At 38.7% G+C, this 18,442-nt stretch overlaps 3 protein-coding genes across 8 annotated transcripts; all 3 read left to right on the forward strand.

Moving 5' to 3' along the window:
• The first annotated feature begins 305 nt into the window (after positions 1–305).
• On the forward strand, positions 306–2,844 carry LOC149725980 (NCK-interacting protein with SH3 domain-like). The gene is made up of 2 exons (XM_089891051.1): positions 306–2,470; positions 2,706–2,844. Exons 1-2 carry the CDS (start codon positions 465–467, stop codon positions 2,731–2,733), a joined length of 2,034 nt encoding a protein of 677 aa, XP_089747177.1. The 5' UTR covers positions 306–464; the 3' UTR covers positions 2,734–2,844.
• Positions 2,706–10,720, forward strand: LOC149725981 (uncharacterized). 4 transcript variants are annotated; one of them, XM_089891052.1, is made up of 15 exons: positions 2,706–2,844; positions 2,900–2,991; positions 3,047–3,210; positions 3,273–3,442; positions 6,873–6,975; positions 7,146–7,307; positions 7,864–8,002; positions 8,055–8,188; positions 8,237–8,369; positions 8,788–8,945; positions 8,996–9,187; positions 9,246–9,383; positions 9,438–9,485; positions 9,541–9,654; positions 10,463–10,720. In XM_089891052.1, the coding sequence occupies exons 1-15, from the start codon at positions 2,717–2,719 to the stop codon at positions 10,637–10,639; spliced, it is 2,052 nt and encodes a 683-aa protein (XP_089747178.1). In that variant the 5' UTR covers positions 2,706–2,716; the 3' UTR covers positions 10,640–10,720. The 4 variants fall into 4 exon arrangements, with proteins under 4 accessions (XP_089747178.1, XP_089747180.1, XP_089747179.1 ...); XM_089891054.1 differs by lacking the exon at positions 9,541–9,654; XM_089891053.1 differs by lacking the exon at positions 9,438–9,485.
• Positions 10,721–10,724: 4 nt separating this feature from the next.
• Positions 10,725–18,200, forward strand: LOC149725982 (BMP-binding endothelial regulator protein-like). 3 transcript variants are annotated; one of them, XM_089891059.1, is made up of 16 exons: positions 10,725–10,880; positions 13,190–13,275; positions 13,450–13,543; positions 13,612–13,691; positions 13,741–13,834; positions 13,886–13,965; positions 14,220–14,313; positions 14,569–14,825; positions 14,925–15,038; positions 15,098–15,149; positions 15,202–15,543; positions 15,633–15,858; positions 15,931–16,050; positions 17,145–17,275; positions 17,325–17,385; positions 17,457–18,200. In XM_089891059.1, the coding sequence occupies exons 2-16, from the start codon at positions 13,273–13,275 to the stop codon at positions 17,584–17,586; spliced, it is 1,878 nt and encodes a 625-aa protein (XP_089747185.1). In that variant the 5' UTR covers positions 10,725–10,880; positions 13,190–13,272; the 3' UTR covers positions 17,587–18,200. The 3 variants fall into 3 exon arrangements, with proteins under 3 accessions (XP_089747185.1, XP_089747184.1, XP_089747183.1); XM_089891057.1 differs by lacking the exon at positions 10,725–10,880 and adding an exon at positions 10,898–13,101; XM_089891058.1 differs by lacking the exons at positions 10,725–10,880; positions 17,325–17,385 and adding an exon at positions 10,897–13,101.
• Positions 18,201–18,442: the final 242 nt, after the last annotated feature.

Genomic DNA, 18,442 nt, shown 5'->3' on the forward strand with positions numbered 1-18,442 from the left:
CCTGTATCGAAACTACCTAGAATGAGTGTTTCTAAAGCTTTGAAACTTGAACGTTTAGACTTTTTTCTTCGTTTCTCTCGAATTATAAGCGAATGTTTCGCGTCGCCTATGTTGTTATGCCATCACCAGAAACATTTTGTTCATTTCTTAACGAAGAGCCTCTTTATGACGTCACAGACTACACCCACTCAAGAACAATGAGTGTAGCGAATGATCGATGGAAAAGCGATTTAATTGCTTAACAGCGACGCGTAGTGGCAATTGACAACAAAATGTCAAACATAATTTTCTTAGATTTAAATCCTTATTTATTTAATTTATTTAAAATGTTTAAAAGTCGTTCATTTAAATATTGTTAGAAAATTCGTCCTAGGTCTTATCTGGTTTAATTGCAACGTTGGGGATTCCCCAGTTTTAAAGAATCTGCATTGTTATGTCATCATTGTAAGATTGTAGACGTCATAATGTTTGCCGTTGCTAAAGATTTTGTTGCGCGCGATGGTGAACCGCACACGATGTCGGTTTGTAAAGGTGAGAAAGTTTGTGTGTTGGAGAAAACCAATGAAGCGTGGTGGCTTGTAGCCAATCAGAATGGAGGTGTTGGGTTTGTACCTACGTCATACATGGATGGCACTGTGACGTCATCAAACGACGTCATTATCAAATCGATCGATGAAGCGATTTCGAAAATATATATTTCTTCAAAAGGTAAATTATCTGCAGACCAAGAAAGTTTGTTGTTTAAGTTGAACGAACATAAGGATGAAGTTTCGAAAAAAAGGAAAAGAAAGGCACCTCCTGTGCCCTGCCGAGCTGTTAATCAAACATCTCAACCAATCAGAGGGCAGGAGAAATCATCCGGACCAATCAGAGGGCAGGAGGAATCATCCCGACCAATCAGAGGGCAGGAGGAATCATCCGGACCAATCAGAGGGCAGGAGGAATCATCCCGACCAATCAGAGGGCAGGAGGAATCATCCCGACCAATCAGAGGGCAGAAGGAATCATCCGGACCAATCAGAGGGCAGGAGGAATCATCCCGACCAATCAGAGGGCAGGAGGAATCATCCCGACCAATCAGAGGGCAGGAGGAATCATCCCGACCAATCAGAGGGCAGGAGGAATCATCCCGACCAATCAGAGGGCAGGAGGAATCATCCCGACCAATCAGAGGGCAGGAGGAATCATCCGGACCAATCAGAGGGCAGGAGGAATCATCCCGACCAATCAGAGGGCAGAAGGAATCATCCGGACCAATCAGAGGGCAGGAAATACCCGAAAACCTTGGGGAAGATTTGCTCCACCTAGTGACAAGTACGACAAACATAACAAAGCGAGAATCGAAAGAAATTGTTGTCTCGCTGTTAAGTCTAATCGCAAATCAAGTGCCCACACTTGATGGCGCCATGCACAACATAATTTCAACTTTACCCATGCTTGCCGCCGAGCCGGATGACGAGGTTGCGAAGTTGGGTTTGGCGTTCGCGAACCTGTGTGAAATTAAAAATGACGCGCAACAGCGCAATTGGGCCGTACAGGACGATGAAAATGATATCGTAGAAATCTTAAATCAGATTCTTACCCTCACTTCAACATTAGATACGAAATATATTCCATTGTTACGTCATAATGACAACAATGCTTTAATGACAATCGCCAATTATTACCAAATGGAACCAAAAGTTCGAATTCGGTTAATCTTGCTTCAGATTATCGGCGCGATTTGTTCAATTTCACCCAAGTTTATATCGGTGTTTGTTACGTCAGTGTTGCCTGAGGAATTGGTGCGCGAAGTAACCGACCATGCACGAAGTGACACAATGAGGGTCGCTTACTGTTGCGTTGTGCTGAGTTTGCTATTCTCGACGGGGGAACCTGTACCGGTGGCTTACGATGAAACTATCGGGGAATCATTTGTTAAATATTTGATGGATATCATTGAAGATGGCACGGTGGGGGAAGATGGCTCACATGAAGATCTCGACGATGTTATGATTCGTGTCATCCTGTCAATCAACCTCCATCATGTTTCACCCGATGCCAATCCGACACTGAATGTTATCGCCGCTAGAGGGGGTTCGACGAGGCTGAGTGAGAAGTTAATGTTGTTGTTTAACCGGGGTCATGACCCTGTCAATGAGGGTTGTGACCCTGTCAATGAAGGTCACGACCCCACATCATGTGACCAACCACCAAACTCTGTTCTTAAATTTTTCCAGGATATTTTTGCTCGAAGGGACACGGGTGATTGCTTTCTGTACACTAACGATCTCATGGTTTTGATTGACATAATCGTTCGTAACATCGCTGACCTTTCATCGGGGTCGAAAGGTCGCACCGAGTATTTAGATTTGCTTCTTAAGGTCGCTGGAACGTCTTCATTCATTGAAACTCGACATAGATGTCGCGATTTATTTCAAATCTTGAATCGAATCAAGAACGAGGAGTTACCACACGATGACAGCTTTAGGTCGGTCGTCGAATTCGATAAAACGATCGTTTCAAAAATACTTGAAGATTTTTCACATTTGTTTGTTGATGTTTAAACTTGTGGTTTTTTAAGTTTCTTTATAATTCATTCTCTTTGTGTTTTGTATTCCTTATCTTTCAAATTAATAATAATTATATTCCATTAGTATTTATTCTCTTTGTATTAATATTTAATATATTTTATTTATTAACACTTTAATTTACCTAATTATAAGGAAGTTGAACAATGCTGAGTCACAATGATACAACAAAACAAACACTGAGTCATCCGAAACATTTAAAGAAAAATTCCCAAATTCCGGGTCGCTCGCGCTCTGCTGATGCTATTTGCCTCGAAGTTGGGTGTGGTTTCGTGTAAGTATAATGTCATAATCATTGTGATGTCATTATTATTATGTCATATATTTAGTTGCAATCGAATACCTCAGCTACGAACGCACCTTGAAGACACACACGGGATAATTCAAACCGTTCAACATTTTGTTTTCGCCAACCAATCGGGTTTGTTTGTTATATTACAGCTATGTTTAAATATGATATCTATGTGTATTTGTAGACTTTGATATTTGGCTCGCGAAGACAGAGCGCGAAGCATGTTGTACGTTCATGCGACGACGAGGCTGGCAAAATAATAAGAACGGGTCGTCAACAGCGTGTTTTTATTGCCATAGAGGTGGATCCTATACAAGTAGTGCTACCAAGAAACAAATGAAAATACAAGTGGGTTTATATTATTTCTATAGTTATATTATTTCTATGGTGTTATATTATTTCTATGACAGGGATCCTGCAAGACCGGCGTTGAATGTACGGCATCTGTTAAAGTAACTCAATGGAAGAATGAACCCGCAAATACCGAAGTTCACGTGGAAGCTCATCTTCAACATTATGGGCACAATTTTAACTTGGAACATACGAGAATAACTAAGTTGGAGAAAGAAGATATCGCGAGGTTAGTATATGATGTCTATGTATCATGTGATTAATGATCATATGATTGTAGGAAACTATCATGTGGTGTGAGTCTATATGTATCACGTGATTAATGATCATATGATTGTAGGAAACTATCATGTGGCGTGAGTCGATATGTATCACGTGATTAATGATCATATGATTGTAGGAAACTATCATGTGGCGTGAGTCGATATGTATCACGTGATTAATGATCATATGATTGTAGGAAACTATCATGTGGCGTGAGTCGATATATGTATCACGTGATTAATGATCATATGATTGTAGGAAACTATCATGTGGTGTGAGTCGATATATGTATCACGTGATTAATGATCATATGATTGTAGGAAACTATCATGTGGTGTGAGTCGATATGTATCACGTGATTAATGATCATATGATTGTAGGAAACTATCATGTGGCGTGAGTCGATATGTATCACGTGATTAATGATCATATGATTGTAGGAAACTATCATGTGGCGTGAGTCGATATGTATCACGTGATTAATGATCATATGATTGTAGGAAACTATCATGTGGTGTGAGTCGATATGTATCACGTGATTAATGATCATATGATTGTAGGAAACTATCATGTGGCGTGAGTCAATATGTATCACGTGATTAATGATCATATGATTGTAGGAAACTATCATGTGGTGTGAGTCGATATGTATCACGTGATTAATGATCATATGATTGTAGGAAACTATCTTTACTTGATCGCATGCGTGAAAAGGCAAATATCCAACCTGTTTTCAAGCTCCTGCAGGCAAAATAATCAAAGGTTTAATTGGTATTATGACGCAAATTATCAACGCGTGAATTGCTATTGTGTCGTAATCAATTACCAGGCCAGACAATCGCTATTGTGATGCAATGAATCCACGAGTGGATCCTTACTATTTTAGAATTAACATGCTGCTTGATTGAGGAAAATATCGTAAATATAAAGCAGTTATACTTCTGGAACATATTTAGGTTGTTTATTACAGCCTGTTACCTTGTTTAATGGGCAAATTATATTCATTTTACACGCAACTATGAGAAAGGTAGTGCAAAGTTTGTGTTGCGAATTCCCGCCAAAAAATACTAATGCGCATTGTAGGGATGCACATTACAGAATAACTACGAATTCTAGGATATCCTAGAATACTTTATTTCGAATCTAGAATTCCGAATTTTGAATCTTTTTATGTTTGGAGGAAAAAACCACATAGGTCAGTTTATTGACTCTTTCATATTAGCCTTGTTGGATCATGAGCTGTAAAATGATCAAAAATTGTACTATTGGGTAATTTTTGCGTCATGAAACGTATAGCAGGCTATGAAAAGACGTTGCGAAACGTTTACTTTCGAAAGTCCCACAAACACAAAAATATTTTTTATCAAAATTATTAAGTTTCAAAAATTGTTATTTTAGATTAGAAGATGACGTGTGATGATGTCATTAAAGGGCCTAAACACACCCCAAATGTACTTCGCTTTAATCAATAGAGTGTGTTTTTCTAGTTCCAACGACACCTTACTTGTTTTAATCGGTTCTGTATAACCAAAGATATTCCAGCTCAAACACCGTGAAATTCAAAAAACTGATTTGAAAGTTGCGTGGCGAAAAAAATTGAGAAGTGTACTACCCACGTGACAAACACGTCACAAAATTGTTGAAGCGTGGCCGCTCTCATTCAGAAAGACGAGAAGCAGTGTTTTCAGCGAAAAACGAGATAACAAAAAAAGCGCAAAAAAGAACAAAAAAAACGCAGGTTTCGCTTTTACGAATGAATCAGTCACTAACTAGTACGTTCCTACGTCACAATCACGGAGCTCGTAGTAAAAAAAAGATAGCGCTAGAGATCACTGTTTGAGGACGAATATCTCCGCCTATACTGGACCAATTTTAATCAGCAAAGTATTTTTGGAATCAATAAAACGGTCGCTTTATGAATTTACCATAAAAAATAAAAGTGACGTGGGGTGTGTTTAGGCCCTTTAAACAGAATACGAATCCCGTAATTAGATTCGAATACAAAAAGATTCAAATTTCATGGATTCGAAATTCTGTAATATGCATCCGTATGCGCGCGTGTATAATGACGTATATGACGTCATAGTCAACGCACAGGTGTGCTCCGCATACCCCAGATATTTATAAAATCGGCGCGCCTGTATGTATCACATATGTATCACGTGATTAATGATCATATGTTTGTAGGAAACTATCATGTGGCGTGAGTCGATATGTATCACGTGATTAATGATCATATGATTGTAGGAAACTATCATGTGGCGTGAGTCGTTATGTATCACGTAATTAATGATCATATGATTGTAGGAAACTATCATGTGGTGTGAGTCGATATGTATCACGTGATTAATGATCATATGATTGTAGGAAACTATCATGTGGCGTGAGTCGATATATGTATCACGTGATTAATGATCATATGATTGTAGGAAACTATCATGTGCCGTGAGTCGTTATGTACCACGTGATTAATGATCATATGATTGTAGGAAACTATCATGTGGTGTGAGTCGATATGTATCACGTGATTAATGATCATATGATTGTAGGAAACTATCATGTGGCGTGAGTCGATATATGTATCACGTGATTAATGATCATATGATTGTAGGAAACTATCATGTGGCGTGAGTCAATATGTATCACGTGATTAATGATCATATGAATGTAGGAAACTATCATGTGGCGTGAGTCGATATGTATCACGTGATTAATGATCATATGATTGTAGGAAACTATCATGTGGCGTGAGTCGATATGTATCACGTGATTAATGATCATATGATTGTAGGAAACTATCATGTGGCGTGAGTCGATATGTATCACGTGATTAATGATCATATGATTGTAGGAAACTATCATGTGGCGTGAGTCGATATGTATCACGTGATTAATGATCATATGTTTGTAGGAAACTATCATGTGGTGTGAGTCGATATGTATCACGTGAATAATGATCATATGATTGTAGGAAACTATCATGTGGCGTGAGTCGATATGTATCACGTGATTAATGATCATATGATTGTAGGAAACTATCATGTGGCGTGAGTCGATATGTATCACGTGATTAATGATCATATGATTGTAGGAAACTATCATGTGGTGTGAGTCGATATATGTATCACGTGATTAATGATCATATGATTGTAGGAAACTATCATGTGCCGTGAGTCGTTATGTATCACGTGATTAATGATCATATGATTGTAGGAAACTATCATGTGGCGTGAGTCGATATGTATCACGTGATTAATGATCATATGATTGTAGGAAACTATCATGTGGTATGAGTCGATATATGTATCACGTGATTAATGATCATATGATTGTAGGAAACTATCATGTGCCGTGAGTCGTTATGTATCACGTGATTAATGATCATATGATTGTAGGAAACTATCATGTGGCGTGAGTCGTTACAAAATAATGGATGAAGTCCGAGGAATGTCCGACCAAAGTTCTTCCCCAAATCGTCTGCATTTGTTGTCGTTACAGGTATATATGATGTCTATGTTGGTATATATGATATCTATGTTGGTATATATAATGTCTATGTTGGTATATATGATATCTATGTTGGTATATATAATGTCTATGTTGGTATATATGATATCTATGTTGGTATATATAATGTCTATGTTGGTATATATGATGTCTATATTTAGGACATCTACAATATAGAGAAACGGGCCGGTATTAAGAATCCACGCAAGGTTGGGGCAAGTGGGGCCGGAGGCACAACGGTACAAGCATGGATTGAATCGATGCAAAGAAGTGAAGACAATCCGGTGTTGCTGATCAAGTACCAACAAGAGAAAGCTACACAAGTAATTGGTTCAAAGTTGAACCAATGTTAAAGCTACACAAGTAATTGGTTCAAAGTTGAACCAATGTTAAAGCTACACAAGTAATTGGTTCAAAGTTGAACCAATGTTAAAGCTACACAAGTAATTGGTTCAAAGTTGAACCAATGTTAAAGCTACACAAGTAATTGGTTCAAAGTTGAACCAATGTTAAAGCTACACAAGTAATTGGTTCAAAGTTGAACCAATGTTAAAGCTACACAAGTAATTGGTTCAAAGTTGAACCAATGTTAAAGCTACACAAGTAATTGGTTCAAAGTTGAACCAATGTTAAAGCTACACAAGTAATTGGTTCAAAGTTGAACCAATGTTAAAGCTACACAAGTAATTGGTTCAAAGTTGAACCAATGTTAAAGCTACACAAGTAATTGGTTCAAAGTTGAGCCAATGTTAAAGCTACACAAGTAATTGGTTCAAAGTTGAACCAATGTTAAAGCTACACAAGTAATTGGTTCAAAGTTGAGCCAATGTTAAAGCTACACAAGTAATTGGTTCAAAGTTGAGCCAATGTTAATTGCAGGCTTGTTCGTGCCTCAGCGAGGACGATTTTATTTTAGTTTTACAAACTCCGTTACAAGCAAACATATTACGTCGATACGGTCCAAATCGTTGTGTGTGTGTTGCGGTCACGCAAGGCCCGAGGAGTAATCTGAATAAACGTGAGTATAACTATAAAGTATCGGCTGCTATTCCAACCAAATGTGTTTACAGGTAACCCCGCATTTTATTTGATGGCGTTACAAATACTCACCCCGTGCTCACCGTCGAGCGCCTTTCCCGTTGCATGGTTCGTATCGAACAGAAAAGATCGAGCCGTGTTTAAAATATTTCTCGCTAATATTCAGGTACATTGTGATGTCATTATTACATCATATTAACTTATAACATCACAGAGGAACCTGTTCGACCTCACGTTGACCCCGTCCCATGTGTTCGTACCAAACGGGACGGTCGATTGGTTTGAAGTTTGGGAGGAAGTGTTCGGGTCAGGACCGAGAAAGTTGGTGTGCGGGTGGTGTGTCATGGGTATGTGATGTCATAATGGTGGTGTGTCGTGGGTATGTGATGTCATAATGGTGGTGTATTGTGGGTATGTGATGTCATAATGGTGGTGTGTCATGGGTATGTGATGTCATAATGGTGATGTGTCGTGGGTATGTGATGTCATAATGGTGGTGTGTCGTGGGTATGTGATGTCATCATGGTGGTGTGTTGTGGGTATGTGATGTCATAATGGTGGTATATTGTGGGTATGTGATGTCATAATGGTGGTGTGTCATGGGTATGTGATGTCATAATGGTGGTATATTGTGGGTATGTGATGTCATAATGGTGGTGTGTCATGGGTATGTGATGTCATAATGGTGGTATATTGTGGGTATGTGATGTCATAATGGTGGTATATGTGTCCCATTATGACATCACATTGTTGATGACATCACAGATGAATGGAAACGAATGCTAGAAGGGCCGACTTCCACAATTTCAAAATCATCCACTGAGAGCGGACGTTTAGTTTCTAATTTAATGACGGTCATCCAGGAACCGAATGTTGACGGATTTGTTTCCGTGTTGCTTGATTTTGTTCAAGACCTTAAAACAGTGAGTTTGTTTAATATGACACCACAATACACTAACCCACCCCCCCACAGCACGCTACCACGGCTTCGTTCGCCGATTATTTCGACCGAGTTTACAACGAACAGCCCGAGGTTTGGGCTCGTGCTTATCGGACCGTGACGCTCAATGAAGCGGAAACGAGGTTCGAGGAGTTTTACCACCGGATGTCGCAACAGATCTACCACGAGGGATTCGCGAGGAAACAACTCGATGTCTTAATTAAGGTGGGTGTGATGTCATAATATTGGTTGTAATGTCATCATTCAGGTTATGACATCACAGACACTAATGAAACATTCACGCGGGAAAATATTTTCGAATCAAAACTACCGAGTCATCAAAGATGAGTCAGCACAAAAACTAACAAAGGAGAAACATGACATCAGCATTTTAATGATGACTCAGCAAGTTGAACAACAGGTTTGAGACATCTAGTGTTGAAATTATCATCTCCTTATTTGGTCATTTACGCAGGAATCAAATTTGTGGAAAGTTAAAAGTGATGTCATAAATGATGTCAATGTAAGTTTGTGATATCATAATCATCATGTGATGTAATAATCACCTTATTATCCAGGAATACATTGTGACTTGTTCGATGTTTGACGAATGTCCTGCTCGTTTAAATTGCTCGTCTCGTTGCGAAGAATGTCACGTTTGCTCGCATCATATGTCGTGTACGTGTTGTAAGGTGGGTGGGTTACTATATAGTGGGGTTACATGGGTGTATAGTGGGGTTACATGGGTGTATAGTGGGGTTACATAGGTGTATAGTGGGGTTGCATGGGTGTATGGTGGGGTTGCATGGGTGTATAGTAGGGTTACATGGGTGTATAGTGGGGTTACATGGGTGTATAGTGGGGTTGCATGGGTGTATGGTGGGGTTGCATGGGTGTATAGTAGGGTTACATGGGTGTATAGTGGGGTTACATGGGTGTATAGTGGGGTTACATGGGTGTATAGTGGGGTTGCATGGGTGTATAGTGGGGTTACATGGGTGTATAGTGGGGTTACATGGGTGTATAGTGGGGTTCCATGGGTGTATAGTGGGGTTGCATGGGTGTATAGTGGGGTTGCATGGGTGTATAGTGGGGTTACATGGGTGTATAGTGGGGTTACATGGGTGTATAGTGGGGTTACATGGGTGTATAGTGGGGTTACATGGGTGTATAGTGGGGTTACATGGGTGTATAGTGGGGTTACATGGGTGTATAGGGGGGTTGCATGGGTGTATAGTGGGGTTGCATGGGTGTATAGTGGGGTTACATGGGTGTATAGTGGGGTTACATGGGTGTATAGTGGGGTTACATGGGTGTATAGTGGGGTTACATGGGTGTATAGTGGGGTTACATGGGTGTATAGTGGGGTTACATGGGTGTATAGTGGGGTTACATGGGTGTATAGGGGGGTTACATGGGTGTATAGTGGGGTTACATGGGTGTATAGTGGGGTTCCATGGGGGGAGGTTACAGATTGTTTGATTGAAATTTTCACCGCAGGAAAGCATACTGTGCGAACACTGCCACCTCGTGGTGAGATATCTGCATGAACAAGGCCACACGGTGGAGCAACTGTTTCATAAAACTGACATAGAAACAACATTTATCCCGCAACAAAAAGTTGTGGTATATATTCAACAGGATGAATTTGAAGACGACAAATTGGATGAAACTTAATTATAATTTACCCCTTGACCTCTTGACCCCTAGTTGACCTTGTTTTAATTATAGAGATCAAATAAATTCAAAGGTATTTGATTTCTATGTCTTTTTCGTTAGATGGCGGTAATGAGCAGTTATTACGTCACAATTATTGTAGAATTGTTACGTTGCATGTTATAACATCATCATGGATGACGAAAGAATCTCCGCAAGTTGGCAGCAAATACGTCACATTGGCCCCTACGTCATATTGCAGGTATTTAGAACTAATGGTGTGTGACGTCACAGTGCCCTTTGTTTTAATTAAGGCGCCAAAATGAGCGCGATAATTCGATGATTGGCTGTTGTTGCTTTGTTGGGTTTGGAAACGAATCAAGATTCATCTTTCATACTCATGTGACGTCATAATATAAGGAGTGGTGTGACGTCATAATAATGTTGCATCTACTCAAAGGGGTCGATTAATATTGTTGCATTATAAACTTTATTTTGTACATCCGCGTGGTGGCGATAAAGGTGCAAACCCGACGTTGCAGTGTGACGTCATAAAAATATTCTCTAAAACTTTTTTGCACAAATTAAATGAATGGATGTAATTTATAACACGGGTGTTAATACACCTCGTGCCTGCTTACGAGTTACCATGTATGTTATTTTGTGGGTGATTTTATATATGGCTAATAATTTGGACAACCCATAAGTGACCACTGGGTTGAAGCAATTTCCGTTAAGTGTCTTGCCCAAGGACACATACGCCCACAATGATATCAGCGACGAGCCTCGAACCCTTTACCTCTGGGTTACAGGCAGGCGTTCTAACCCCTCGCCGAAATTAAGTACGTTGAATATAATGTATATACGATGTTTATAGTTCCATTCTAACCAATGTATAATAGTTGAACTTCCATTACTTTAACTTAATTCAACTTTATCTGGAAAATCTAAATCTTCGTTAAAATAACAAATTAACAATCTTTTAAAGTTCGCGTTAATTACATTGTTACGAAACAAACAACTAGTGTGAAACAACACATGACGTCATAAACTAGATGGGATGTCACAGAATAAATATTGTTTCGTCATAATTATAAAAATCGGCAAACTTTATTATGACGTATATATTAATTTCTTTATTATCATTGATGTTTTTTGTTACGTCATAAAAGAAAAATAACAATCGGGATTATTTTTAGAATTTTTAACAAATAGGTTTGTGACGTAACAAACCGCCGAAGTATTTTAGAATATCTGGATTACGATTCGACGATTTGAGCGACGGTCGCCGCGGCGCCGAAATATTTTCTGTCTAAACATCAGACAGTTTGGATGTTTATGAACGTATAAGCGATGTATTATGACGTCACAACTTAAGCTTTTGTAGAACCGATTTAAACCAAATCGTAAAAATCTGCGGCCGTGAAAATCTGCGATTTCTTTGTTTATTCTTTGCTTAATTTGACTTCAAGGGTAAAAAACCGCGGCGCGTCAAATTTCGCGCAAAAACTTCGTAAGAATATTTGTACGTCACAATAGGAATTGTTACGTTGTCAATTGATTATGATCAATCGCCTACGTAACAATTGAATCTGTTTCGTCACAATGGGATTCAGTTTAACGGGGAATCCCCAATAAATAATATTTAGAACGTAACAAATATTTTGACGAATCGGAGACACGGGGTCTGGTCACGTGTGTTTGATTGTTACGTCAACAAAGATTACGCGATGTTTCGATGTCACTAATTAGAGGATTACGCGGTCACGTGAATTCCTGCTAATAGACCGCTTTGTGATGTCACAAAGTGAAAAGAATGTGCGAATAATGGTTCGGGTTGAATTCGCGTCGATTCGCGTCAAGTCAACTTGCGTGAAATCCATTAGTGACGTCACAATGCCATCCCGCTGCGATGCTTTATTAAAATGACAAGTTTCATTATTACGTCATAAAACGAATTATAATTTCTCATTAAAGGTGTTTCCCCTTCCGTCAAAACTTCTTTGTTACGTCATAAATAAACGAGTTAACAAAGCTAATTGTGACTTCGTAATAAATCGCGATTTTTCCTGAAACGTCACTTCCGGTGAGAAATTCGCGCGACAAGAGATAATGGAGCGTCGGGCGCCGCGAATTGCTTGTCTGCAAACAGACGTCTGGCGCCAATGAATACACGACAATATCTTCCTCTATTACATCACAATCCACCACATTGTTGACGATTATGAACAAATAAAGATTTACAACCGAATATATTGTTACGTCACAAAAACTTAATCAACCGGGGATTACCCCAACATGCAACTGTAAAATCCGCGCAAGAAAATTCAGAATTTAAAGATCTTTTGCGGCGCCGGGAAAAAGTAGCGCGTGTCGCGGCGCATCGCGTCAGGTCGAGCAGTCGACGATGGCGGGTTGGCGTTGGGAGGTTCTGTTGCTTTGGGTTTTGATTTGGAGTCTCGTGGATTGTCAATTTAAAGGAGGTAAGAAGGCTACTTTGTAATTATCGTCGTCGTGGCGCCGCGACGCATTCCTTATCGGTCATTGTTGTATGTTTGTGACGTCATAAAGGTACAAAGGAGCATTGCAATAACGAAGGAGAAGTTTTGGAAATCCCAACGATTACCGACGACCCTTGTATATCATGCAGGTGTATGGTAAGTGACGTCATGTTTGATGACGTCATGTATGTGACGTCATCAAACCCTAATGTATGTGGTACACCACTTAAGTGTTTCCTTAATGGGATCCATTGTTTACACAGAGCTTACTATTGTCAACTCAACAAACACAATTAATATTGGGTTTGTGACGTCATAATTGTATTTTAGAATGGCGTCGTCAAGTGTTCGCGTGAGCGATGCGCGAAACCTGATTGTAACGTTCTGGTTTATGACAAAAACGATTGTTGTCCACAATGTGCAGGTAATAATGCCACTGTGACGTAATATTGATCATTAACGTATTTAATGTTTATTTCGTAATAATAACAGATTGTGACGTCAATAATGCAACGATGAAGTCGTCGAACGCTTGGAGCTCGACACCGGATTGCGGGCTTCTGCATTGCAAGGTAGACACGTGACTTGCGGTTTAATAGAAATCTTATAAAATATTTATAGAATGGGATCGCGACATCTAGCGAGAAGAAATGTTACTCCACTTGCTCCAACCCTCTACCGCCATCTAACGGGGAGTGTTGCCCAACTTGTGCAGGTGACGTCATAATAGCGATTGTTGAAATCGCGTTTAACTCATTGTTCGCAGGATGTTCGTTTAATGACGTCATATACTCGAATGGAGAAACATTTACGATTGATGACGTATGTGTGGATTGTCAATGCAAGGTAATTATGACGTAATAATCAGTGTGTTTGACGTAACAATGTGGGTTCAGCAGCCGCGCTTTTATTTGACACAAGTAGCTTTCACAACGACTGTTGTTTTGTTGCTAAAATTTCTTCTGCTTTATTAATTTGATCTTACTTTGACTTAATGTTAATTTTATTCCATGGTTATTTGTTGTATAAAACAAATAAACATTTAGGTTCTTATTATTTATATAAACACTCAACAATGACTATGTATGACGTCATACTAGGATGGAAATATTCGATGTTGGATGAAAGTTTGTCCAGTGCTCGCTTGTGGGCGCCACAGAGCTGTTTTCGATGGATGTTGTTATAAATGCCAAGGTTATATTGTTTCCATGTTAATACACACTGTTTATATTATTTCTATGTTTTTATATTTTTTGTATGTTTTTATATTATTTTGTCTGTTTTATATTATTTCTATGTATGTATATTGTTTCTATGTTTATATAATATTTCAATGTATATATTATTTCTATGTTTATATTATTTCAATGTTTACATATTATTTCAACGTTTATATTATTTCTATGTTTATATATTGTTTTTTATGTTTATATTACCTCTATGCCACAGGTCGACGTCGGTTGTTCAAACTAACTGAGGGACAATGTTGGTTTCGAAGGAAAATATTGTCGCGAAATGAAGAAGTGAAATTGGATGATTGTACGTCGTGTGTTTGTAAAAATGGGACGGTGGTGTGCAACAGAATGTCATGTCCATTAAACAATCGTTGCAAACAAACAGAACAATCGTTTATTAATGGTCATTGTTGTTCGTTTTGTCCTGATGAAATTTTAAACAATTGTTCAATCGATGGTCATAAATATGAGGTATGAGATGTCATAATGTTGGTTGTGATGTCATAATGTTTGTGGTGATGTCATAATGTTGGTTGTGATGTCATAATAATAACATTTCAACCCCTATAGCATGGAACAAGGTGGCGTCGTCACGGCAACCCATGCGTTCATTGTTTATGTAACAATGGAACAATCAGCTGTTTAACGGAAACTTGTTCGTTGCCAGCCAAGAAATGTCCAGCGGTAAAGTTTGTGGTTATTGTGGTTGCTACTGTTATTATTATTTTGTATTAACAATCCAGGGTGAAGTTTTAGAATCTTTGCCGGGGAAATGTTGCCAGAGTTGTATACCAGGTAATCTATGACGTCATAATCACATTCAAAGTTAATAACAATGACATCACAGAGCCGGGAATATGTGCAGTATTCGGGGATCCGCATTACCGAACGTTTGACGGGCGACCTTTCAATTTCCAGGGTGATTGTAAATATGTATTAACCAAAGATTGTCGAGATCAGAATTATTCGGTCATTGTCGAGAACAACGCCAAGAGGTCTCGTCAATTCTCGTGGACCAAAACTATTTACTTCCGAACTTTTACCACAAAATCTCGAGAAGCAATCGTACTGTCCCTACATCAACATCTTGTAGCTAAACTAAACGGCCACAAGGTGTCGCTACCGTTCACCTCGGAGGATATTTTAATTTTCATCGAACGAGACGTCATCAAAGTTAGAAGTTCCGCAGGTAACTTAACTCATGAAATACTTTGGTTTTTAATGCACAGGCTTTAATGACAACTTATCCTAATAAATACTTAACGGTAACCTTCGCAGACATCTCGTTAAATTGGGACGGGGATAGCTATCTCGAAGTGGGGGCTTCCCCAGGGTATCGGGGGTTACTTTGTGGGTTATGCGGAAACTACAACGGGTTTTCTCGAGACGATTTTATTGGGGGTGACGGTCTTTTTAAATCCGACAAAAATAAGTTTGGAGATTCGTGGAAGTATGATGTCATTAATGATGTCACTGGATGTTCCAGACCCGATTACAGCCTCAGGTTTGTAGATTAACCCCATGTTAATAGCTACCCAACCCCACTTTTCCCCTAACCCCCAACCCCACATTACAGACCTCAGCCATGCAGTCACAACATTGCTGCAAAAATCAACTCAAGAAAAAAATGTTCAATTTTTAAATCCCCGATGTTTCAAAGATGTTACAATAAAGTTGCACCTGAAGAATATTATAAGTAAGTTTGATTGACAGATTGACCAATAATAACACCCATAAGTTTGATTGACAGATTGACTGATAATAACCCCCATAAGTTTGATTGACAGGTTGACCAATAATAATCTTCATATGTTTGTTTGATTGACAGGTTGACCCCTAATAACCCCCATAAGTTTGATTGAAAAGTTGACCAATAATAACCCCCATAAGTTTGATTGACAGTTTGACCCCTAATAACCCCCATAAGTTTGACTGACAGGTTGACCATTAATAACCCCCATAAGTTTGATTGACAGGTTGACCGATAATAACCCCCATAAGTAAGTTTGATTGACAGGTTGACCATTAATAACCCCCATAAGTTTGATTGACAGGTTGACCGATAATAACCCCCATAGGTTTGATTGACAGGTTTACCGATAATAACCCCATAAGTTTGATTGACAGGTTGGTCCTTAATAACCCCCATAAGTTTGATTGACAGGTTGACCCTTAATAACCCCCATAAGTTTGATTGACAGGTTGACCATTAATAACCCCCATAGGTTTGATTGACAGGTTGACCAATAATAACCATCATATGTTTGTTTGATTGACAGGTTGCCCCCTAATAACCCTCATATGCAAGTTTGATTGACAGGTTGACTGATAATAACCCCCATAGGTTTGATTGACAAGTTTACCAATAATAACCCCCTTAGGTTTGATTGACAGGTTGACCAATAATAATCTTCATAAGTTTGATTGACAGGTTGACCGATAATAACCCCATAAGTTTGATTGACAGGTTGACCCTTAACAACCCCCATAAGTTTGATTGACAGGTTGACCATTAATAACTCCTATAAGTTTGATTGACAGCTTGACCATTAATAACCTCCATAAGTTTGATTGACAGGTTGACCCCTAATAACCCCATAAGTTTGATTGACAGGTTGACCCTTAATAACCCCCATAAGTTTGATTGACAGGTTGACCGATAACAACCCCCATAAGTTTGATTGACAGGTTGACCGATAATAACCCCATAAGTTTGATTGACAAGTTGACCATTAATAACCTCCATAAGTTTGATTGACAGGTTGACCGATAATAACCCCATTATTCCAGATCTTGCCTTACTGATGTATGTTCTTGCCCACCCACACGTAAATGCGCTTGCGAATCAATCAAAGCTTATACGTCATCATGCGCAAGGGAGGGGGTTCACCTAACATGGAACAAACGGTCGCATTGTAAAAGTAAGTATTATGATGTCATAATATTCATCTTATAGAAATAATATTTCAGAGATTTGCAAAAAAGGAAAAATTTATTCGGCTTGTGGGCCTGGGTGTAGATTAACGTGCAGGTATGTCAGTATTACGTCATCAATATTACGTCATGTATATTACGTCGTTAAATATTGTATATTGTTAATAGCAACTACAAACGTCGTAAAAAACGATGCGAACAGCGCCAGTGTGTGGCGGGATGTCATTGCGTAGCTGGCTACGTCATCAAAGGAAATAGATGCGTCAAAGTGACGTCATGTCCACGGTCGAGATACTAACTTTCTTTTATATTTTAGCTGCTCGCTTTTGTCACTGTTCCAAATTATTCAGCATATTTTACAATTAAATTTATGACGTAACAGTGCAGTCTATTGTGTCACCTCAATGACATTTTTACCTCCCCAAATCGCGAATAAACTTTCTATGTTTGTTAATATTACGAAACTTTGTATTATCTTTATCGCCACTTGTTGCATCAACTTTTAGAATGTATTGTGTAAAGAATGCATAAGATCTACTGTGATGAATCCATTGATTGGGAAGATTACGTATCTTTCACTAGAAAGTTTACCGTTTGTGTTATTTACTATTTCAAAACAGATTTTGTATAAAATGTATCAAAGGAAAACTTTCTAGATATTAATGTTGTTTAAGGTAACTATGAAACATCGGGTTCATGTTTTTCGCTCCCCAATGTTAAATCAATTACTAACTCTATGCTGCCACACGTGGTATACGTACAATTTCCCCACAGTTTAAATATCACGAAAACGTGGTCAAAAAGATTGTGTTGGTTTCTTCCATTCTTTAATCCATCTTAATCTGCTTTGGTTATGTATATTACAGCACGTGTTGTGGAAATATTTAAAATATATTATATTGTGCGTTATAATATATTTGTAGATATGATATAACTTACAATCCAGAAGATTGGTTGGGGAGATTATGTAAGTATCTTTACACTATTTATTCCATTGGAATCTGCTACATCCATGCACAGGTTACAGGAATATCTAAAATTATGTGTTATATATATACGGTATATCTAAGAATCCAAATGATCGGTTAACAAGATTGTGAAAGTCCTAATAATCACCGTGTTCACCTTTTGTGTAATCGCGCATTTACAAAGAG

The sequence above is a fragment of the Ciona robusta genome, chromosome 13 (genome assembly GCF_009617815.1).
Source record: "Ciona robusta chromosome 13, ASM961781v2".
Classification (NCBI taxonomy): domain Eukaryota; kingdom Metazoa; phylum Chordata; class Ascidiacea; order Phlebobranchia; family Cionidae; genus Ciona; species Ciona robusta.

What these genes read in the sequence shown, in the direction of transcription:
- LOC149725982 (XM_089891057.1), top strand. Translation starts at nt 13,026, where the DNA reads ATGGCGGGTTGGCGTTGGGAGGTTCTGTTGCTTTGGGTTTTGATTTGG. An exon ending in GGATTGTCAATTTAAAGGAG is followed by an intron (nt 13,102 to 13,189) that starts GTAAGAAGGCTA and finishes GACGTCATAAAG; the next exon opens with GTACAAAGGAGCATTGCAAT. An exon ending in TTGTTGTCCACAATGTGCAG is followed by an intron (nt 13,544 to 13,611) that starts GTAATAATGCCA and finishes TAATAATAACAG; the next exon opens with ATTGTGACGTCAATAATGCA.
- LOC149725980 (XM_089891051.1), top strand. Translation starts at nt 465, where the DNA reads ATGTTTGCCGTTGCTAAAGATTTTGTTGCGCGCGATGGTGAACCGCAC. An exon ending in CCACACGATGACAGCTTTAG is followed by an intron (nt 2,471 to 2,705) that starts GTCGGTCGTCGA and finishes CCTAATTATAAG; the next exon opens with GAAGTTGAACAATGCTGAGT.
- LOC149725981 (XM_089891052.1), top strand. Translation starts at nt 2,717, where the DNA reads ATGCTGAGTCACAATGATACAACAAAACAAACACTGAGTCATCCGAAA. An exon ending in TATTTCTCGCTAATATTCAG is followed by an intron (nt 8,189 to 8,236) that starts GTACATTGTGAT and finishes ATAACATCACAG; the next exon opens with AGGAACCTGTTCGACCTCAC. An exon ending in ATGTCATAAATGATGTCAAT is followed by an intron (nt 9,486 to 9,540) that starts GTAAGTTTGTGA and finishes CTTATTATCCAG; the next exon opens with GAATACATTGTGACTTGTTC.